Raw genomic sequence first — 16,393 nt, 5'->3', positions numbered from 1 at the left:
GATGTTCCAGTGCTCTGCCACCCTCGACATAAAGAACTTCTTCCTCGTGTTGAAGTGAAGCTGCTTGTGTTTTACTTTGTGGCCATTAGTCCTTGTCCTGTCACTGGGCACCACTGGAAAGAGTCTGGCACCATCCTGGAGACATTTATACAGATTGGTGAGATCCCCTCTCACTCTTTTCCTCTGCAGACTAAAGAAGCCCAGCTCCCAGTTTCTCCTCTCCTCAGCCTTCCAGCAATCCAAGCATGAAGAGAGACACAAGGCACGGAAGACAGGGAAAAAAGAAAGCCACGCTTCCTACCTGATGGGGATCATCCCAATCATGATGAGGGGGAAGATCATCTTCATGTAAGGCAGGGGTGACATTCCAAAGCCACAGAGGATGACGAGCTGCAGGACCTGCAGGCCTGTGAAATAGTGGATCTTCCTCTGGGGAACTCTGCGGATGTAATGGGTCGGAGGATAAGCGGTCTGGGAAGAGAGAACCACACGTTAGACCTGCAGGGACCTGGACTTGTGACAGCAGAATGGGCCTTTGGGACACCAGGGCTTGAAGGAAGTCATCAATTTGTACAAGCAATGCATGCATCACCATCAGGGTCCTTAAGAGGTTCAGCAGCTGAACCTGGGATTTGTAGGGTTAATTCCAGTGCCTGAAACCACAGATGGGCAGCAAGAGCCAGAGGATGAGTGGGCACTGGGAGCTTGGAGAGAAGACAGGACACCCCTCAGGGCCAGGATGGCCTCTGGGAACATCTGGAGTGCAATGTAATACCTTGGGAAGCGCAGTAATGAGATTCCCTGAGAGGACTGGGACTGTCAGGGCTCCCCAGCCAGAGGTGGGAAGGAGAGCAGATGCATCCAGGTGTTGTTCCTGTCCATGGCTGCTCCACCTGACACCCAGCTCCTCATTATTTTATAGCCTTGCAAGGCTCCAGGCTTGCCCCTGCTGCTCCCATCTCTTGGCTGAACCCCTCCAGGGGTTCAGGAGATGAGGGAAATGTGGGAAAAGGCTGTGCTCACACTGCAGGGATTTTCTCAGCTCCTATAAGCCACCCGTTTTTGAGAAATAAGGGGGAAAAAAATGACATTAATAGGCTAAATATGGTGGTTTCTTTTGACAGTTCCTTGCTCATGTCTGAGCACAGGCTTTGACTCATTGTCTATACATCAATGAAGAGGCTGAGCGACTGTCTGCTGGCACCAGCACAGCCTCAGTGGCTTTCAGATTGTGCCATGACTCATTAAAAGGTTTCCACAAAAGGGTGTTTTCCATTTTTGAGAATACTTTTTAATTTTGCACGCCAAAACCTGGAAAATTCCACGCATAATTCCTACTGAAATCAGAAGCAATAAGTCACATACATCAGTAGCTGTTCAAAAATTGACATGACATGACAAATGTAATCTTTACCCGAATTTCACAGTTTTGACCTCTGGGATGTAATATTGGAGATCAAGACAGATTAGCAGAGATGCAGAGCCAAATGTTGGGCTTATTAAGCCCTTGACCCTTGTTATATAAGAGAAGGTGAGCTGGAGTTTGCTCCAGGTACCACCTACACTCCCAAACAACACATTTTTAGCACCTGTAACAGAGACAGATTTAAAAAAAAACCATCTTCCAGTTTTGTTTTCAGCCCACATCACAGAGGTTTCAATAACACAAGTAATTTCATTTTGAGTTTAAAATCCCATCTTGCTGTATTTCACACAAAATGAAAGTGTAAAACAGCACCAAAAAAATACCTGCCTGAAGCTTTGCTGGGGAAATCAAAGATCCTAATTTCCTGATGTAGTGCTTATTATATTTTATATTATTATTATTTTTTAAGTGCATATACTCTGCAGATGACACAAATGTGGCATTCACATTTTCTGGAAAAATCCCTTTGCTCAGGATTTTTCTCCTGGGAAGCTGAGAAGCCTCAGAGAAAAAGAAAACCAATAATTATCTGTTTTGCTTCTCCTGCGTTTTTTACTTTTGGAATGTGTTTGGAGATTGTTTACCAACAGGTGATTGTTTCATTGGTTTCTGCTCTGAATTGTTTTCACTCATTGGCCTATTAGTGCCAAGCTGTGTCAGGACTCTAGAAAGAGAGTCACGAGTTTTCATTATTATCTTTTTAGCCTTTTGTAAATATCCTTTCTGTATTCTTCAGTATAGTTTAGTATAGTAGTCTTTAATATAATATAGTATAATAAAATAATAAATCAGCCTTCTGAGAACATGGAGTCAAATTCATCGTTCCTTCCTTCGTCTGGGGAAAACCCAAGTACAAGACACGACAGTTTAAAACTCCCCAAAAAACTCACATTAAAAGGAAAAAAAACCAAAACCACCTCGCAAAAAAATCCCACACTGAGAGTTTGAACAGCTGGGTTGCAAACACAACTCCAGGTACCTGTTCCTTGAGCAGCAGAGCCACCCTTTCAAAGAGCTGGTTGCCATCGATGGAGGTCAGGGCGATGTAGAGGAAGAGGCCGAAGAGGACTGGCTTTGGGATCCACTGCAGGGGGAACGGGAGCAGCAGCAGCGACAGCCCCACCAGGAAATTTGCCACCAGACTCGTCAGCCGGGTCTCCTTCACACTCACGATCCTGGCAGCAGGAAAAAAGGGGTTAGGAGATGGGATAACATGCCAAGATCCGTGAGTGTTTAATCTCAGTGTCGCTCCATGGAGCACACATGCCACCAGGGAAAGGGAAATTCATCCCCACCACTGAAATCAGCACTTCTGGCCCCGTGCTGACACTGAGGAGGCAGAGCCTGGCTGGAGCCAGGCCAGGCACTTAATCCACAGCTCAAACAGAGCAGCTGGAAAAGTGCCAAATTCCCCTTCTGTAAAGCTCTACAGATCCTATCCTGAACTAAATTGCCCTCGAAACTGATTCTGTTTAGCACAATGCAGAAAAGAATAAAAAAACAAACCAGCCAAGAATCCTCTTTCTGGTCAGTAATCCTTCCCTTGCTTTACCCTGGGCACATGCAACTGGCTTCTCTCCCAAAGAAAACTCATTGGCTTCTCCAGGAAAAAAGGAACGTCTTGGAGGGAAAAAAAAAAAAAAAAACAACAAAAAAACAAACAGAAAGTCAGCAGTCTCAGCAGTCTCCTGACAGCGAGTCAGCATTTTTGATGGATATGAGGATCTCCCTGTTTACATGGAAGGGAATGCTGAGAGCACCACACAGGGATTCTATCCTGCTGTGGGCAACTGCCTATTACCATGCTAAACATGTCATTAATTAATGCAAATTTTTCAGAGCTGACAGGCCACAAATTGAGCTTTTTTGAGGGGAAGACTGACAGGAAAGCAGGCAGCAGCTTTAGCAACCTGCTTGAGGGGAGGCTGCTGTGTTTTCTGTGCACTTCAGCTAAACCTGTGAACATCTCCTCCCAGTCTGAAAAAAATTATCAGAAACAATAGGAGGAAAGGAAACCCACATGTGTCAAGACTACTTACAAGGAGAGAAAAAGAGGATTCCTATTTTTTTTTAGAAGCTAAATCCAACAATTCAGTGGATCAGCCAGTGAATAAATCCCCTTATTATGAGGAAAAATTTTTGTCCATAGGCTGTTTTGGTGTCACTTAGTGACCTCAGTCCCCGGATGAGACCCCCTCAAATTCTGAATTAACCCTAAAGACAAGTTTCTCTGAGGATTAACACCAAAGATCTATCAAAACACACTTCCCTCCTTTGCACATGCACTGCTGGGATTTCTTAATCCCTTCTGTGCTGAAGAAGATTGAATTATTGCAATATTAAGTTGGAGAGTTTTGCTTAGAAGTAAGGTCAGGTTGAACTTCAAATCTCTTTATACCTTCAAGGAGCAAAAGGGGATGAAGGAGCCTTCCACACCTGTATTTGGAGAGGGAGGGAAAGGGTGACAGCCCAAAGCTTGTTCTGAGGATTTGGACAACAAATTAACACCAGCAGTCATGAGACCTAAGGAACAACAGGTACCACAAACAGCACACAAAATCCTGAGGACAACACTGGAATTCTTCTGTGAGTAGTGGGGCAGGTCCTATAAACAATCCAGGATTGCCAGGACAGGATGCACAGAAGTGTTAATCTTTAAGTAACCTTCCAACAGGTTTAAACCACAGCTTTTCTCCTTCCAAACAGACTTTGTTGGATCTTTTTGCAAGTCTCCTACATCCAAGGGGTCCCTGCCAGTGCCTAGAGAAGCTGAGGAAGAGCAGAGTGCTTCACTCTTGCCAGCTCTGGTGGAACTGGGACATCACCTAAATGGACAGAGTTTGGCACCTTTCCTACTGCCTCCAGGTCTGGATCACCACAGAAGTGCTGGAGATGAACAGAGCCAAGCAGCTTAAAGTGCAACTGAAGTGCTGTGCCAGATAATTCCAGTCTGGCCACTCCAGAGCTGCCAGAACCACCATGAGCCTCCGTGGTGGCTCAGAGAAGCAGGAGTTTAGGAAGTACTGATTTAACCTCATCCAGGTACAGCAAGAGTTCCTCCAGCACCAGGTCAGCCACAGAGCAAGAATTTCTGCTATTTCACACAGAGATCTCCTGCTGGGGAGGCTCCTGCCCTGCAAGCACACACAGGTCTGCAAGGGAAGTCATGCAAGTGGAAGAGTTCAGGGACAAAACGAGCTACAAAACCACATTTCAATCAGATGCAAGGCTGCAAGAACAAGCTCAGAGTGGCAGCCCTCAGGTAAGAGATTTCTGAAGTTCATGGAATTTTTTGCAGCCATCTCTTAGGGATGCAACAATCACAACACTGTGTTTGATCACAGGCAAAATGTACTGCAATTGCTGCCAGCTCCTGCTAATGCCACTTATTAGTTTGGAATATTTTATCAGAACGTAGCTAAAATTGCTCATAATTGGCCAAACATTATATTTTTAAAACTGATGTTCCTAGCCTTAGATTGGTATTCTGCTAATTCTAGCACCTCATTTCCAGAATAAGAACATCACAGTCACATTAAGTCAACAGAGGAATCCTTGATTTCCATGTGTTCAGAATCTGGTTTGGCCCTTGAGGAAACAGCTCCAGAAAGTCTGTACTGTGATGGAAATAAAGTAATTAATGGAGATTAAAGAGCATAATCCAGGCTCATTTCCCCAAAATCCTCTAAATATGGATAGCATGGGATTAGCCATTCCTGAACTTCTCCAAGTAAGCAACAACAGCCTGTTTGCAGATTGCCACAGGAAACTTAAATTGTTTCTCTACAGGGGAGAAGAAAATTTTGCTTTCAGTGTGACAGATCTTTATCCTTGTTTATGTCATCATCCTGTGGGAGCTTTGATTTGAGTGCAGGGAAGGAGCCTGCCAAGGGAGACAGAGTTGATTTTCTAATTGAGCTTCATTTCTTTTTCAGCAGAGCTGGCTAAGAGAGAAAAAAAAAAAAAGAAAAAGGAAAAAAAAGAGATGACTACATTGCTTGGAGCCTCCTGTTCTAGCCCCAGTGCTTTGCAGAGAACAAAAAGCTTTGGTCTCAAAGGGAGTTCAAAGCACTAGGAAACCCTCATTCCCTTTTTCACTCCCAATATCCAGTTCCCAGCACCGATTTGCCTCCAGCAGAGCAGAGCTGTGCCTTGAGGGAACACCCTCAGGGAGATCAGGGCAGCCCTCAGCCCTTCCAGGATAATCCCTGGAGCTGTATCTCGGACAGAGTGGCCAAAAAGGTCCCTCTGGTGCTTTTTTTTGGGTGGCAGTTGGGTGAAGGAGGAGAGGAGAAGTGCAGGAATTAGTCCTTAGTTCAGGCAGGGGACTTGACTTTGTCAAAGCAAAGCCAGAATACAGAATCATGACAGTGGAAAAACAGGAAAAAGAGGCACTTGGATATGAGAAATGACAACAGGAGACACAGGAGGGAGGTTTGGCACATGGGTTTCTAAGTGTGAGTTCTGCATCTCTCAAAGAAACAGAGGGTGGAGGTATCCCAGAGCAGATCACAGACACGAGGAGCAAGGGCATGGATTAAAACTCTACAGAACTCAAATTTCAAAGTTGATTTTCTTCTTTAAATAGGGTTTAGTATTTATTCAAGAGAGATACAGTTGTGGAAACAACCAATACCAACATATCCTAATGGGAATACAAACCCAAGGGACTGATCTCCCAGGAAAAGATCTGTAGAAGAGTTACAGGGAGCAAGAGACCTCAGCAATTTCCAGATGTGGAAGGTGAAATCCGTCCATCCCTGACCCAAAAATCAGCTGTGCCTGGCTGGGCTGGGCCATTTGGCACCAAAACAAGCATGAAGACAAGACTGAGATTAAGACAGACCCACTCCATCCCCCAAAGTCAATGATCACTTAGCCTCACTTTTGATAAGTGGCAAGGCAGAAAATGGAAACCAAGGCAGGATAATTAAAACTAATGGTATGTGAGTGGAAATTACCACTCTTGTGGTAAAAGCACTCAACTGCAACAGACTGAAATCAAACAGGCCAGATCTGCTCCAAAGCAGAGACTGTTTCATGAGAAAAAGGTTTTTAATTTATTTTTAATAGGTCTGTGATAAGAATGTGTTGCTCAACTCAGAGCAGCAGAAGAGTTGGTCTTAAATAGAAACCCGTGACCCAGCCATGGCTTCACACTTGTTTTTGTTTAAAACCCAGAGAATTTAAGCCTCTCCTTCCCAAAATGTGGTGGGAGATGTTATGGGAGCTCTGAAATAATGGTGCATTTTTCCTCCCCTTCGTAATAACCACCAGACAGGTTTCAGGCAGTGAATCAGCTTTGGATTCTTTCTGGGGAAAGCATCCGGAGAGATCCGGCCAAAGCATCTCCTCAGCTTTCCACAAGGCTGAAACTGAAAATGGCCTTGGCTGACTTTTCCAGAGGAGAATTTGCAATGGAGTGGGTGGGATCCCTGTAGGATGCTGCCACTGGCCAGAGCATGAACTTGAGTGCTTGAGTGAAGGGGATGAAGCCAAATCAAGGTTCACTGGGTGCACCTTTCCATCACTTTCATATCTGGAATACAACAGCCAACACCCCAACCACGCAAACCCACCGTTCCCAAAGGACTGGGAAGCCACAAAAATGATTCCAAAGAGCTCTACTTACGTCTCATAGATGTGTCCACTCTCCACCCTCTCCTCCACGTAGGCCAGGGCCCGGACGTGCATGGGGGAATGCGGGAAGGCCGCGTGGATCCAGGGCAGGCCGAAGACCGACAGCCCCGTGTTGATCAGTGCCACCAGCAGCAGGTCCCAGTGATAGGCTGTGCCCTTCACCAACCTGGAGTGGGGTTGGGGACAGCAGTTACACCTGGTTACATCTGGTGCAAACCCTACTGGCTGCCTTAGTTGAACACAAGTGCTCTCACACACACACACACACAGAGATTTCACACCTCTGGATTTACCGTGTGCGCGGTGCGAACACTAAAGGAGTGAAATGTGATGGTTTGCTCTCAAAGCTGTTGTCATCTGGACAGAACAATGCTGAGCAGAAAGGCAGCACACTGAAGTAAATTTCATCAGCATTTTTCTCCTACATTTATTGCAGAATCTACACAAAATCCATGTGTGTGCTTGCTCGCAGAGTCCACATGGGGAGAGGATAAAATCCTGAGCATTTGTTGTCACAGTACTGACACTGAAGTTTCTTGTCTGTAACCCTGATCTCTCTTCTTCCCCATGAGCAGAACACGTGCTTGGTATGCTGCAGTAATCCCCTAATTATGTAATTGCTACTGCATGATAAGAAAATGGGACAGGAATTCATTAAACTTCAGCTCCTCCTTGGTAGTCACAGAATTGTGGAATGGATCAATTAGTTGAACACTCAAGTGCTCTCACACACACACACAGATTTCACACCTCTGGATTTACCGTGTGCGCGGTGCGAACACTAAAGGAGTGAAATGTGATGGTTTGCTCTCAAAGCTGTTCTCATCTGGACAGAACAATGCTGAGCAGAAAGGCAGCACACTGAAGTAAATTTCATCAGCATTTTTCTCCTACATTTATTGCAGAATCTACACAAAATCCATGTGTGTGCTTGCTCGCAGAGTCCACATGGGGAGAGGATAAAATCCTGAGCATTTGTTGTCACAGTACTGACACTGAAGTTTCTTGTCTGTAACCCTGATCTCTCTTCTTCCCCATGAGCAGAACACGTGCTTGGTATGCTGCAGTAATCCCCTAATTATGTAATTGCTACTGCATGATAAGAAAATGGGACAGGAATTCATTAAACTTCAGCTCCTCCTTGGTAGTCACAGAATTGTGGAATGGATCACAGGATGGTTTGGGTTGGAAGGAACCTTAAAGATCATCCAGTTCCAACCCCCTGCCATGGGCAGGGACACCTTCCACTACCCCAGGTTACTCCAAACCCCATCCTACCTCTCCTTTGACACTTCCAGTGATGGGACAGCCACAGCTTCTCTGGGCAACACGTTCCAAAAGGTTGGGAGCCAACCAAGGAGATTTGCTCCTAACTTCATCAAATGCTGCAGAGCCTGCCTGTTTCATTTTTTAGGAGATAGGGAATCTGACAGCCTTCACTGAAGAATCTGAGCACACCCACTTTGCCAGGATTGTGCAGAAAGCAGCACCAAGAACTCACACCTACTTTAACCATTTTTTCCAAGGTCTGCCCCTTTCCTGAATACTCCTATCTTGTACCAACTACTAAGATATTATGAGTAAAGTTTAGAAAAAAAGCTGGGGAAGGATTCAGCTCTCAGACTTTGAACCCTCACTGAAAGGTCTGTGTCTCTACCACTGGAGCACTTGACATCCTCACACAACGCGAGGGATCAGCTGAATTCTCTCTGGGCACCACCAGCTGGAAAGGGAACATCATTTAGATGTGTCAATGCCACCCAAACAAGCTCCACTCAACACCTCAGCACAGACTTGGAGCCATCCACAATACTCCTGGACACCAGGCACATGGAGCTGGTAGAGTTGAGCCAGCACCCGAAGATCAAAGCCATTGTTTGGGCAGCAGAAATCTTGGGTGGGGCTTGTTTTGGGACAAAAGCCTGGTCCCACTGGGAGTGTCCCCCTCCATCGAGTGAGGAGGCTGTGTGGTGAGTGGGTCAGGTAGGTGTCTACCCTGCAATGCCTCTGGAAGGTGCTGGCAGGAAGGGTGGGATTGCAAACGCATTTCCTGCGTTGGCTCACGCTTTGGAAACACAGCCCCTGCTCACGTGCTGCTTTCTCTGAGCAAAGGCACCTTCAGCACCCTCAGGGTCATTGTTTGTTGTCCTCCCCATTTTTTTCAGAAGGTTTTAAGGACATTAACCTGTTGGAATGAATCCAGAGGAGGCCACTAAGATTATCAGAGGGCTGGAGCACCTCTGCTGTAAGGAAAGGCTGAGAGAATTTGGATTGTTCAAGCTGGAGAAGAAAAGGCTTCAGGGTGACCTACTTGCAGCCTTCCAGGACCTGAAAGGAGCTACAAGAATGATGGGGAGAGACTTTACAAGGGCCTGGAGTGACAGGACAAGGGGGGATGGACTCAAACAGACAAAGAGTAGGTTTCCATGAGATATCAGAAAATAATCCTTCCCTGGAAGGGTGCTGAGCCCTGGCACAGGGTGCCCAGAGAAGCTGTGGCTGCCCCTGGATCCCTGGAAGTGTCCAAGGCCACATTGGATGGGGAATGGAGTAACCTGGGATAGTGCAAGGTGTCTGTGATGGCACCACAAACAGATGGTGTCAAGTCCTAGTTTTTACATCTCTAAAAATCCCTGCCCCAACACCTGATCAGCTCAGCTCTGTACCCAGATGCTCTGAAAAACACTCTAAAAAACTCCAAAGAGTATCTTACATTCCTTAAAGACATTCTAGTGGAAAATACCAAAAGTTCAGAAGAAATTCATCTTAGCCAAGAGATGACCCACTTACATACAGATTTATGCAACACTTAAAGGGATATAATAGAGATAAGAGGTGGTCAAAGGAAACTAAATTAGTGTAGCTGAATTTGAGCTTGTCTCCTCTCTCCTAATACTGTGTCACTCCAGCTACAACATGAAGAATGCTAATGGATATTATGCAAGGAGAGAACCCTCCCACGCACCACATTAGCAAAAAATCCTCAGAGATGTGGTAGTTTCCCTGGAAAAAAGTCATCCACGTTCATACTTGACATCACATCTGATTGCAGTTGGCACAAAAACATCAGAGGGAATATTTTAATAGTGCAGCATCTCAAGTTTGCACATAAGTGAGACTTATCAGACATTGGACATATTGTTTTATTGCACTTCCACCTTTTTTTCAGTTGGAATTTACCAACAACAAACACTCCTGATGCTCAGCTGCAGCATGTTGTACTACAGCATTTATGTAGGTCATTGACTTCTCATTTTCAACAAATTCTCTGTACTGCAAGAGCAGTGCAAGTGTCCACATGTGTCAGGCACTCCCCAAATACCTTTGAGGTGCATCCAAAGACCTCAAACTGTACAAAATATCCACTTCACATTCACTATACCACCTCTTGGATCCCAAAACTCTTCCTGAAAAATACCTTGAGAGTTTTAGGTGACAAATGATGATGTTGGGCAGAGAGTAAAGAAGAAAGAGGTTGAGGTGATGAGCTCGTGGAGGATTTGTGGTTTTGGCTCACTGCCACAACACCAGGCTTTGGAGGAATTAAGCAGCAGAGTTACCTCCACCTGTGACAACAGGAATTCTTAAAAACACACCCTGAATATATTTCTGATGTTTAGACAAGCTTTGGGCTAGCAGTGGTGGTGACAGACCCAGGGACATCCCTCTGTGGCCGCATTTCTCTTCACAGAGAAAAGCAAGGCACAACTTCCCAAGGATATTTTCTGGGAATCACAGCGAGACGCCTCAGAGAAAGAAAAACCAATTCTTATCTCATTTGCTGCACCTGTGTTTGTGCAAAAGCAGAATGCAGTATGGAGATTGTTTGCCCAAAGTGCTGGGGTTTTGTTTCCTTGGCCTATGAGGGCCAAGCGCGTGTGCAGACTGTCGGTCAGCAGACAGTCACAAGATTCTGCTCAGTGGAGTTGAGTGCTTGTGCAGATTCAGTTTAGATGTAGAGTAATAGAGTATATAAAGTAATTAATTAGCCTTCTGATATCAGTGGAGTCCTCCTCATCATTTCTCCCACATGTTGGGGGTCCTGCTTTTACAATATCCCCCCACAGAGGGAAAAGCAGCACCAGAGGCGTTACCTGTTTTCCGGGGCGTTGGCGAGGGATGCAACGATGTTCTGCTCAATGAAGAAGAGCATGGAGAGGAGAAATCCCAGCCCCATGGCGCTCATCACCGACCCAATGGACAGGGACTGCACAGGGGCCAGCACAAACAAGCTGTCAGAGGCGTTGTAGTTAAATTTGGACACTGCAAAGAGGAGGGGAAGGATGTTAGGAGGCACCTTCTTGTGAAACCATCAACGTTTTACCCACACCATGAAGTACTGGAAGCAAGCAGGAAAGCAGACGTGATGCTCTGGCATGTGGGAGCCTGGAGGCCATGGAAGATGGGTCCATCTGGCTGGTTTGGTTTATTTTTTTTCCTCCATCCACTTACGACTTGGCTGCCATCCTGATAGGACAGACCACTGCTAGTCCTAGTGAGGCATGACAGATATTGGAGCAAAACAAAAGAGGGAAACTTGTTTTCCACAGATGCAACATGTTTTTAGATGAGGAAGCCTTATTTCTAACCAGCACCATAATGCTCAGCTCATCAACCCACATAGGCATTTGAGAACTTCCTCATCTCTAACAAGCTGTGCAAGGCATTTTAGTATAAAATCTAAATCAAAACTGCTGCTATTGGAAACAATCCATGGCTAGGGATAAATCACACATGGCCACACATCACTTTGCAATCCAACTGGATGGAATGGCCATCACAATAAAAAAAAAAGCCATTTCTTATTTGTTTCCATACATTTCCTCACATCACCCGCTCACGTCACTGCAGGACAATGCAATTCCTGTCCCCATTATCGCTTCCTGATATGGAAAAGTTGATCTATCTGGCCAATGAATGGTGTCTCATTTTTAGATTTCCTTGTGTAACTTAGAGCTGCCCAGATGCTCTGCACCATTTCACCTAAATTAGGAAAATAAACTGGAGACAAAGAGGACAAACTGGGATGACCAACTCCATGTTGATATGACTGGCAACAACCCTTCCTGCCTGCTGATTACTCTGCCCTTTGTTCTGTGCCAGAAGTTTTTCATCTCCCTTATTGTGACACACACCTCAGACTCATTGAAAAGACACATCTGGATAATTTTTCTTGCCCCAGCCTCATTTAATCAGGGTTTTGAATGACATAAATCTAATGGTGAGGAAATCTGAGCCCTTGGTGGGAGGTACACACAGTATTTATGAAACTATATGGAAGAACTTTGTTTATTAGCAAAACCTTCTAGGATTTCACTTCTCTCTTTCATAAACCCCAGTATTCTAGAGAACAAAACCAGAACTTACTTTCAATTTCCTTGAAGATATAGGAACCCACAACAGAGAAGGTCAGGACTGAAATGGGTAAGGCACAGTCGGACAGAATTTCACGTACCCTCGCGTGCAAATATGGGCTGAGACAAAAAGAGACAAAAAATTCCCATCAGCACCCCACCGTCAGGACAATCACTCAATCCAGACAACATTTAATACTTTAGAAGTGAAAATTCAGTCTCATCTTGCAATGCTGAAGAGATACTTGGAGTGATGAATTAGTCTTTCACTCAGCCCTAAATCTTCTGGAACCTACAGCTTTTGAAGGTTGATGAGCGCAGAAGCAAAACACAAAGAAACAAGAAAATAAGATGCAAACTAGGAAAAAAAAAAGGCCTTCAAGCACCAATTTGTGTCTCATTTCCACTTTACTTTAATTGCTTCCTGCATCTCAAATGAAGAGTTTTAAGTGCAATAGGAGCAAACCCCAAATAAGAGCTGATGTTTGACTCCCAGGAGCACACTGAAGGTACATTCCCATAAACCTTCCTGCACCATCAGGAATTTTTGCCCAGCAAAATGGTTCAATGCCTGTTTGGAGGGAGATACAGGGATCCCAATGTGAATTGGGAACCCAAAGCTTTTTTAGAAAGTCACTTGTGAGGCCACACCGAAGACGGAAGGCATCGTCTACTGAGCCAACATTTTGTTCTGCTGGGAATATTTTCCAGGTGGCCCTGGCAAGTTCATCCCTGCCTTTGGCTTCCACCTGATTTTCCTGGATTGCAGATTTGGTGAGGCTGCACCTTGAGTGCTGTGTCCAGTCCTGGGCCCCGCAGTTTAGGAAGGATGTTGAGATACTTGAGCACGTCCAGAGGAGGCAACAGGGCTGGTGGGGGGCTTGGAACAGAAGCCCTGTGAGGAACGACTGAGGGAGCTGGGGGTGTTTAGCTTGGAGAAAAGGAGACTCAGAGATGACCTTATCATTCTCCACATCTCCTGAAAGGTGGTGGTAATCAGGTGGGGTTGGTCTCTTTCTCCAGGCAGCACTGACAGAACCAGAGGACACAGTCTCAAGCTGCACCAAGGAAAATACAGGTTGGATATCAGGAAAAAGTTCTTCACAGAAAGAGTGATAAAGTTCTGGAATTTTCTGCCTGGAGAGGTGATGGAGTCACCATCCCTGGATGTGTTTAAAAAAAGACTGAATTTGGCACTCAGTGCCATGGTTTAGTTGAGGTGTTGGGGCATGGGTTGGACTGGATGATCTTGAAGGTCTCTTCCAACCTGGTCATTCCATGAATTAAGATCTAATCTGTTAATGACTCCCTCAGAGAAAACATGAAATAATCAGCAGTCTGAGCTCTAAACAGCTCACCTTTTCTTGAACTGATAGAGGGTGTGGCCGAGCCAGAGGGTTCCCAACATCAACATGAGGCTGAGGACGGCGGTCTCACGCCCGGAGTGCCCATCGTGAGTGCAAGTCTGGTTCTCGCTCACTGAGGAGTTCATCAGGAAGGTGGTGTTGATGCCGAGGCCTGGGATAGCATCAGCCCGTGATTTTCCATCTCCTGTGTGCCCGTGGTGGTAATATTTCTTAAAAACTGCACAAACAACCAACAGGCAAGCGTTAGGAGACGAGTGTGACAATCAAAGCAAGTAAAATAAAGTGGGTTTCTTGCTTGATCACGAAGTATTAATGTTATGCTTCACCAGCTCTGCCTCTCAAGCCTGCAGAAAGAAATCAGAGCTGTCGCTCTTAGGAAGCCAGCACTTCACAAATGGATTTTTTCACTTATTTTAACAGGTAAGAGTTAAATTAATCTATAAAGCAACACTGTAAGGACTTCCAGTGCTAATTATGTGGTTTTGTTCCCAACACTGGAAGCACTGCTGTTAGATACACATATAAATATTTCTATGTAGACACCTGCTTTCAGCAGCCTGGCAAACAAATTCCATCAGGATTCTCTGGAAACACTAAGAGCAGCCAGGCTGCACAGATCCTTAAGTGGATTACACAGTGTACACTAATTACTTTTCTTCCAAGGCTAGTCCAGATTTTAGAGGTAAGTGTTGATATGCAAAACCTGGCAGAACATTTAAATTTACAATGCAAATTAGAGTTACAGGCCTGAAGTAAAGCTGCACAAGCAAAACACCCAGTAAAGCCTCTGGAACTATCCATAAATGTTTTAAATCTGCTCAAAGGCATTTATTTAAGGAATGGACAGCTGTAAAGATCCTCTTACTCTTAAGCATTCACTGTGTTCCCATTTCTGTGTCACTGGCTGCCTCCAAGTGTACAAATATGGTTTTGGGATCATTTAATCTCTTTGGGGAAGAATAACCTGAAGGAGCAAGTAAAACCAGAAGATGGGAATTGGGCTTTGCAGCCTCAGTGTTCCCACAGTATCTGCTCAAATGGCAACATGCAGCATTCACACTTCCCTGTACCCATGGGAAATGCAGGAGCATGGAAACCACCATACCAGGGCTTTGCAGTCCTGCTATCTTCCTTCATTTTGGTCAAAATACCCCTTCAAACTTTGCACAGAGAACTTCAGGGCAAGACCATCCTCTCTAGGCAAAACCACAACCACGTGAAGCTTAGGCTAAAATGCACCTCCTAACATTTCCCTCATCCTCAAATAACAATCCAGGTTCTGAAAGCCCCAAACACTTCAGCTTTTCCATCTGCAGTAGCCACAAGGAAAGCAGGGAAGACAAACTAATTCTGAATATTTGAGAAGAAACTTTGAAACTGATATTTGCAACCATCTTGAGTCTGGCTGAAGCCCAGGTTGTGTTACTGCTGGTTTGGAGTTCACCACAGTGCAAAATGCCTCGAGTTCAACCAAGAAGCATTTGAAATGCAGTAAATGGGCTTTCCTGCACCATTCCTGGAAGGATTTAAAGGTGCTTTAAAAGGAGTGTGGGCATTCCACAAGTGGATGAGGTCAGCATGGCATGTAGGACACAAGAAACAAGACTGCCTCCCATTCAATACATCTGTACATAAATTTAAACATCACAGAAGGTTCACAGTTCAAAATGTAACCTCTCAAACTGCACCAAGAGCAGCCAGGAGTAAGGAGATCACCTTAAAGCTTCAGAAAGGTTCCCCCGGTGAGGAGCAATCCCATCCTGACCCCAGTCCAGAAAGGTTCCCCATCGCGTGCTATGGAAGAGACTCTGCTCTCCTTTATTTTCCTCCCTCCGTGCTCCAGCTGCCTCAGCCTGGCAGAACACACACACACCTGCTCTGAAAACAGGTGAAATAAAACCCTGGGGCCCAGGGCACTGCCATGACCCACATCTTGGCTCAGAATGGGTCGTTAGAAGATTTGCACTTTCCGGCCCTCAACGCCAAAGGATGCTTTTGTCCTGACAAAAATGATTTTGGCAGCATTTCCTGGGGATTCACAGCTGGCCAGGAGAAAAGCCTGCTCACCCTAAGTGCTACTGAGTCCTAGAGACACATCTGAGCATCAGAGAAACCAGCAGCACAAACAACCCAGGAACTACAGAGAATGTATTTGCATTCCTCTGGATTAAGATTTGGACTGGAATGAGTAACAAACAAGTGACTTTGTTTTGGGTCTTGTAGATTTTCTCAAGCTCCCACAGATGCCTATGTTGCAATAATATATTTAGGGCTGGGATATATTGCAATAATGTATTTGGGGCTGATCTTTGGTGCTCAGCTTGACTACATCACTCCACACTCCATCTTTGAGGCTGCAATTCTATTTATATGCACCAATCCAGTCCCTCCTGGATAGAGGAAAAAACCTTGCTTTACTCTTGTATTTTAATTCAAGCAACAACACACCAAGACAGAGAGTGGAGGCCTTCATCCCATACCACCTTGCTGGGAAGGATTTGATTCCTGAACATTTCTGGCTGCTTTTCACACCAGAGCTCAGTGAACCTCGCTGCCATCACCCAGAGAGAGCAGCAGAGCAGGGGTGCCCTGGCTGAAGCCAAGCC

General features: G+C 45.3%; 1 protein-coding gene across 4 annotated transcripts in view; it reads right to left on the bottom strand.

The window, feature by feature from the left end:
* SLC4A11 (solute carrier family 4 member 11) overlaps positions 1–16,393 on the bottom strand; it is a 97,293-nt gene that overhangs the window by 6,700 nt on the left and 74,200 nt on the right. For all 4 annotated transcript variants that reach the window (XM_041488147.1, XM_041488145.1, XM_041488146.1 and 1 more), the window contains 6 exons: positions 13,779–14,004; positions 12,434–12,540; positions 11,161–11,329; positions 7,059–7,232; positions 2,406–2,601; positions 302–471 (listed from right to left, as the gene is read on the bottom strand). In XM_041488147.1, the coding sequence (XP_041344081.1) occupies positions 302–471; positions 2,406–2,601; positions 7,059–7,232; positions 11,161–11,329; positions 12,434–12,540; positions 13,779–14,004 (1,042 nt within the window). The remainder of the gene's footprint in view (positions 1–301; positions 472–2,405; positions 2,602–7,058; positions 7,233–11,160; positions 11,330–12,433; positions 12,541–13,778; positions 14,005–16,393) is intronic.

This window comes from Pyrgilauda ruficollis, unplaced genomic scaffold (assembly GCF_017590135.1).
Source record: "Pyrgilauda ruficollis isolate IOZ18807 unplaced genomic scaffold, ASM1759013v1 scaffold88, whole genome shotgun sequence".
NCBI classification, from domain to species: domain Eukaryota; kingdom Metazoa; phylum Chordata; class Aves; order Passeriformes; family Passeridae; genus Pyrgilauda; species Pyrgilauda ruficollis.
The sequence above is the reverse complement of the archived record's forward strand: the minus strand, read 5'-3'. Positions and strand labels throughout refer to the sequence as shown.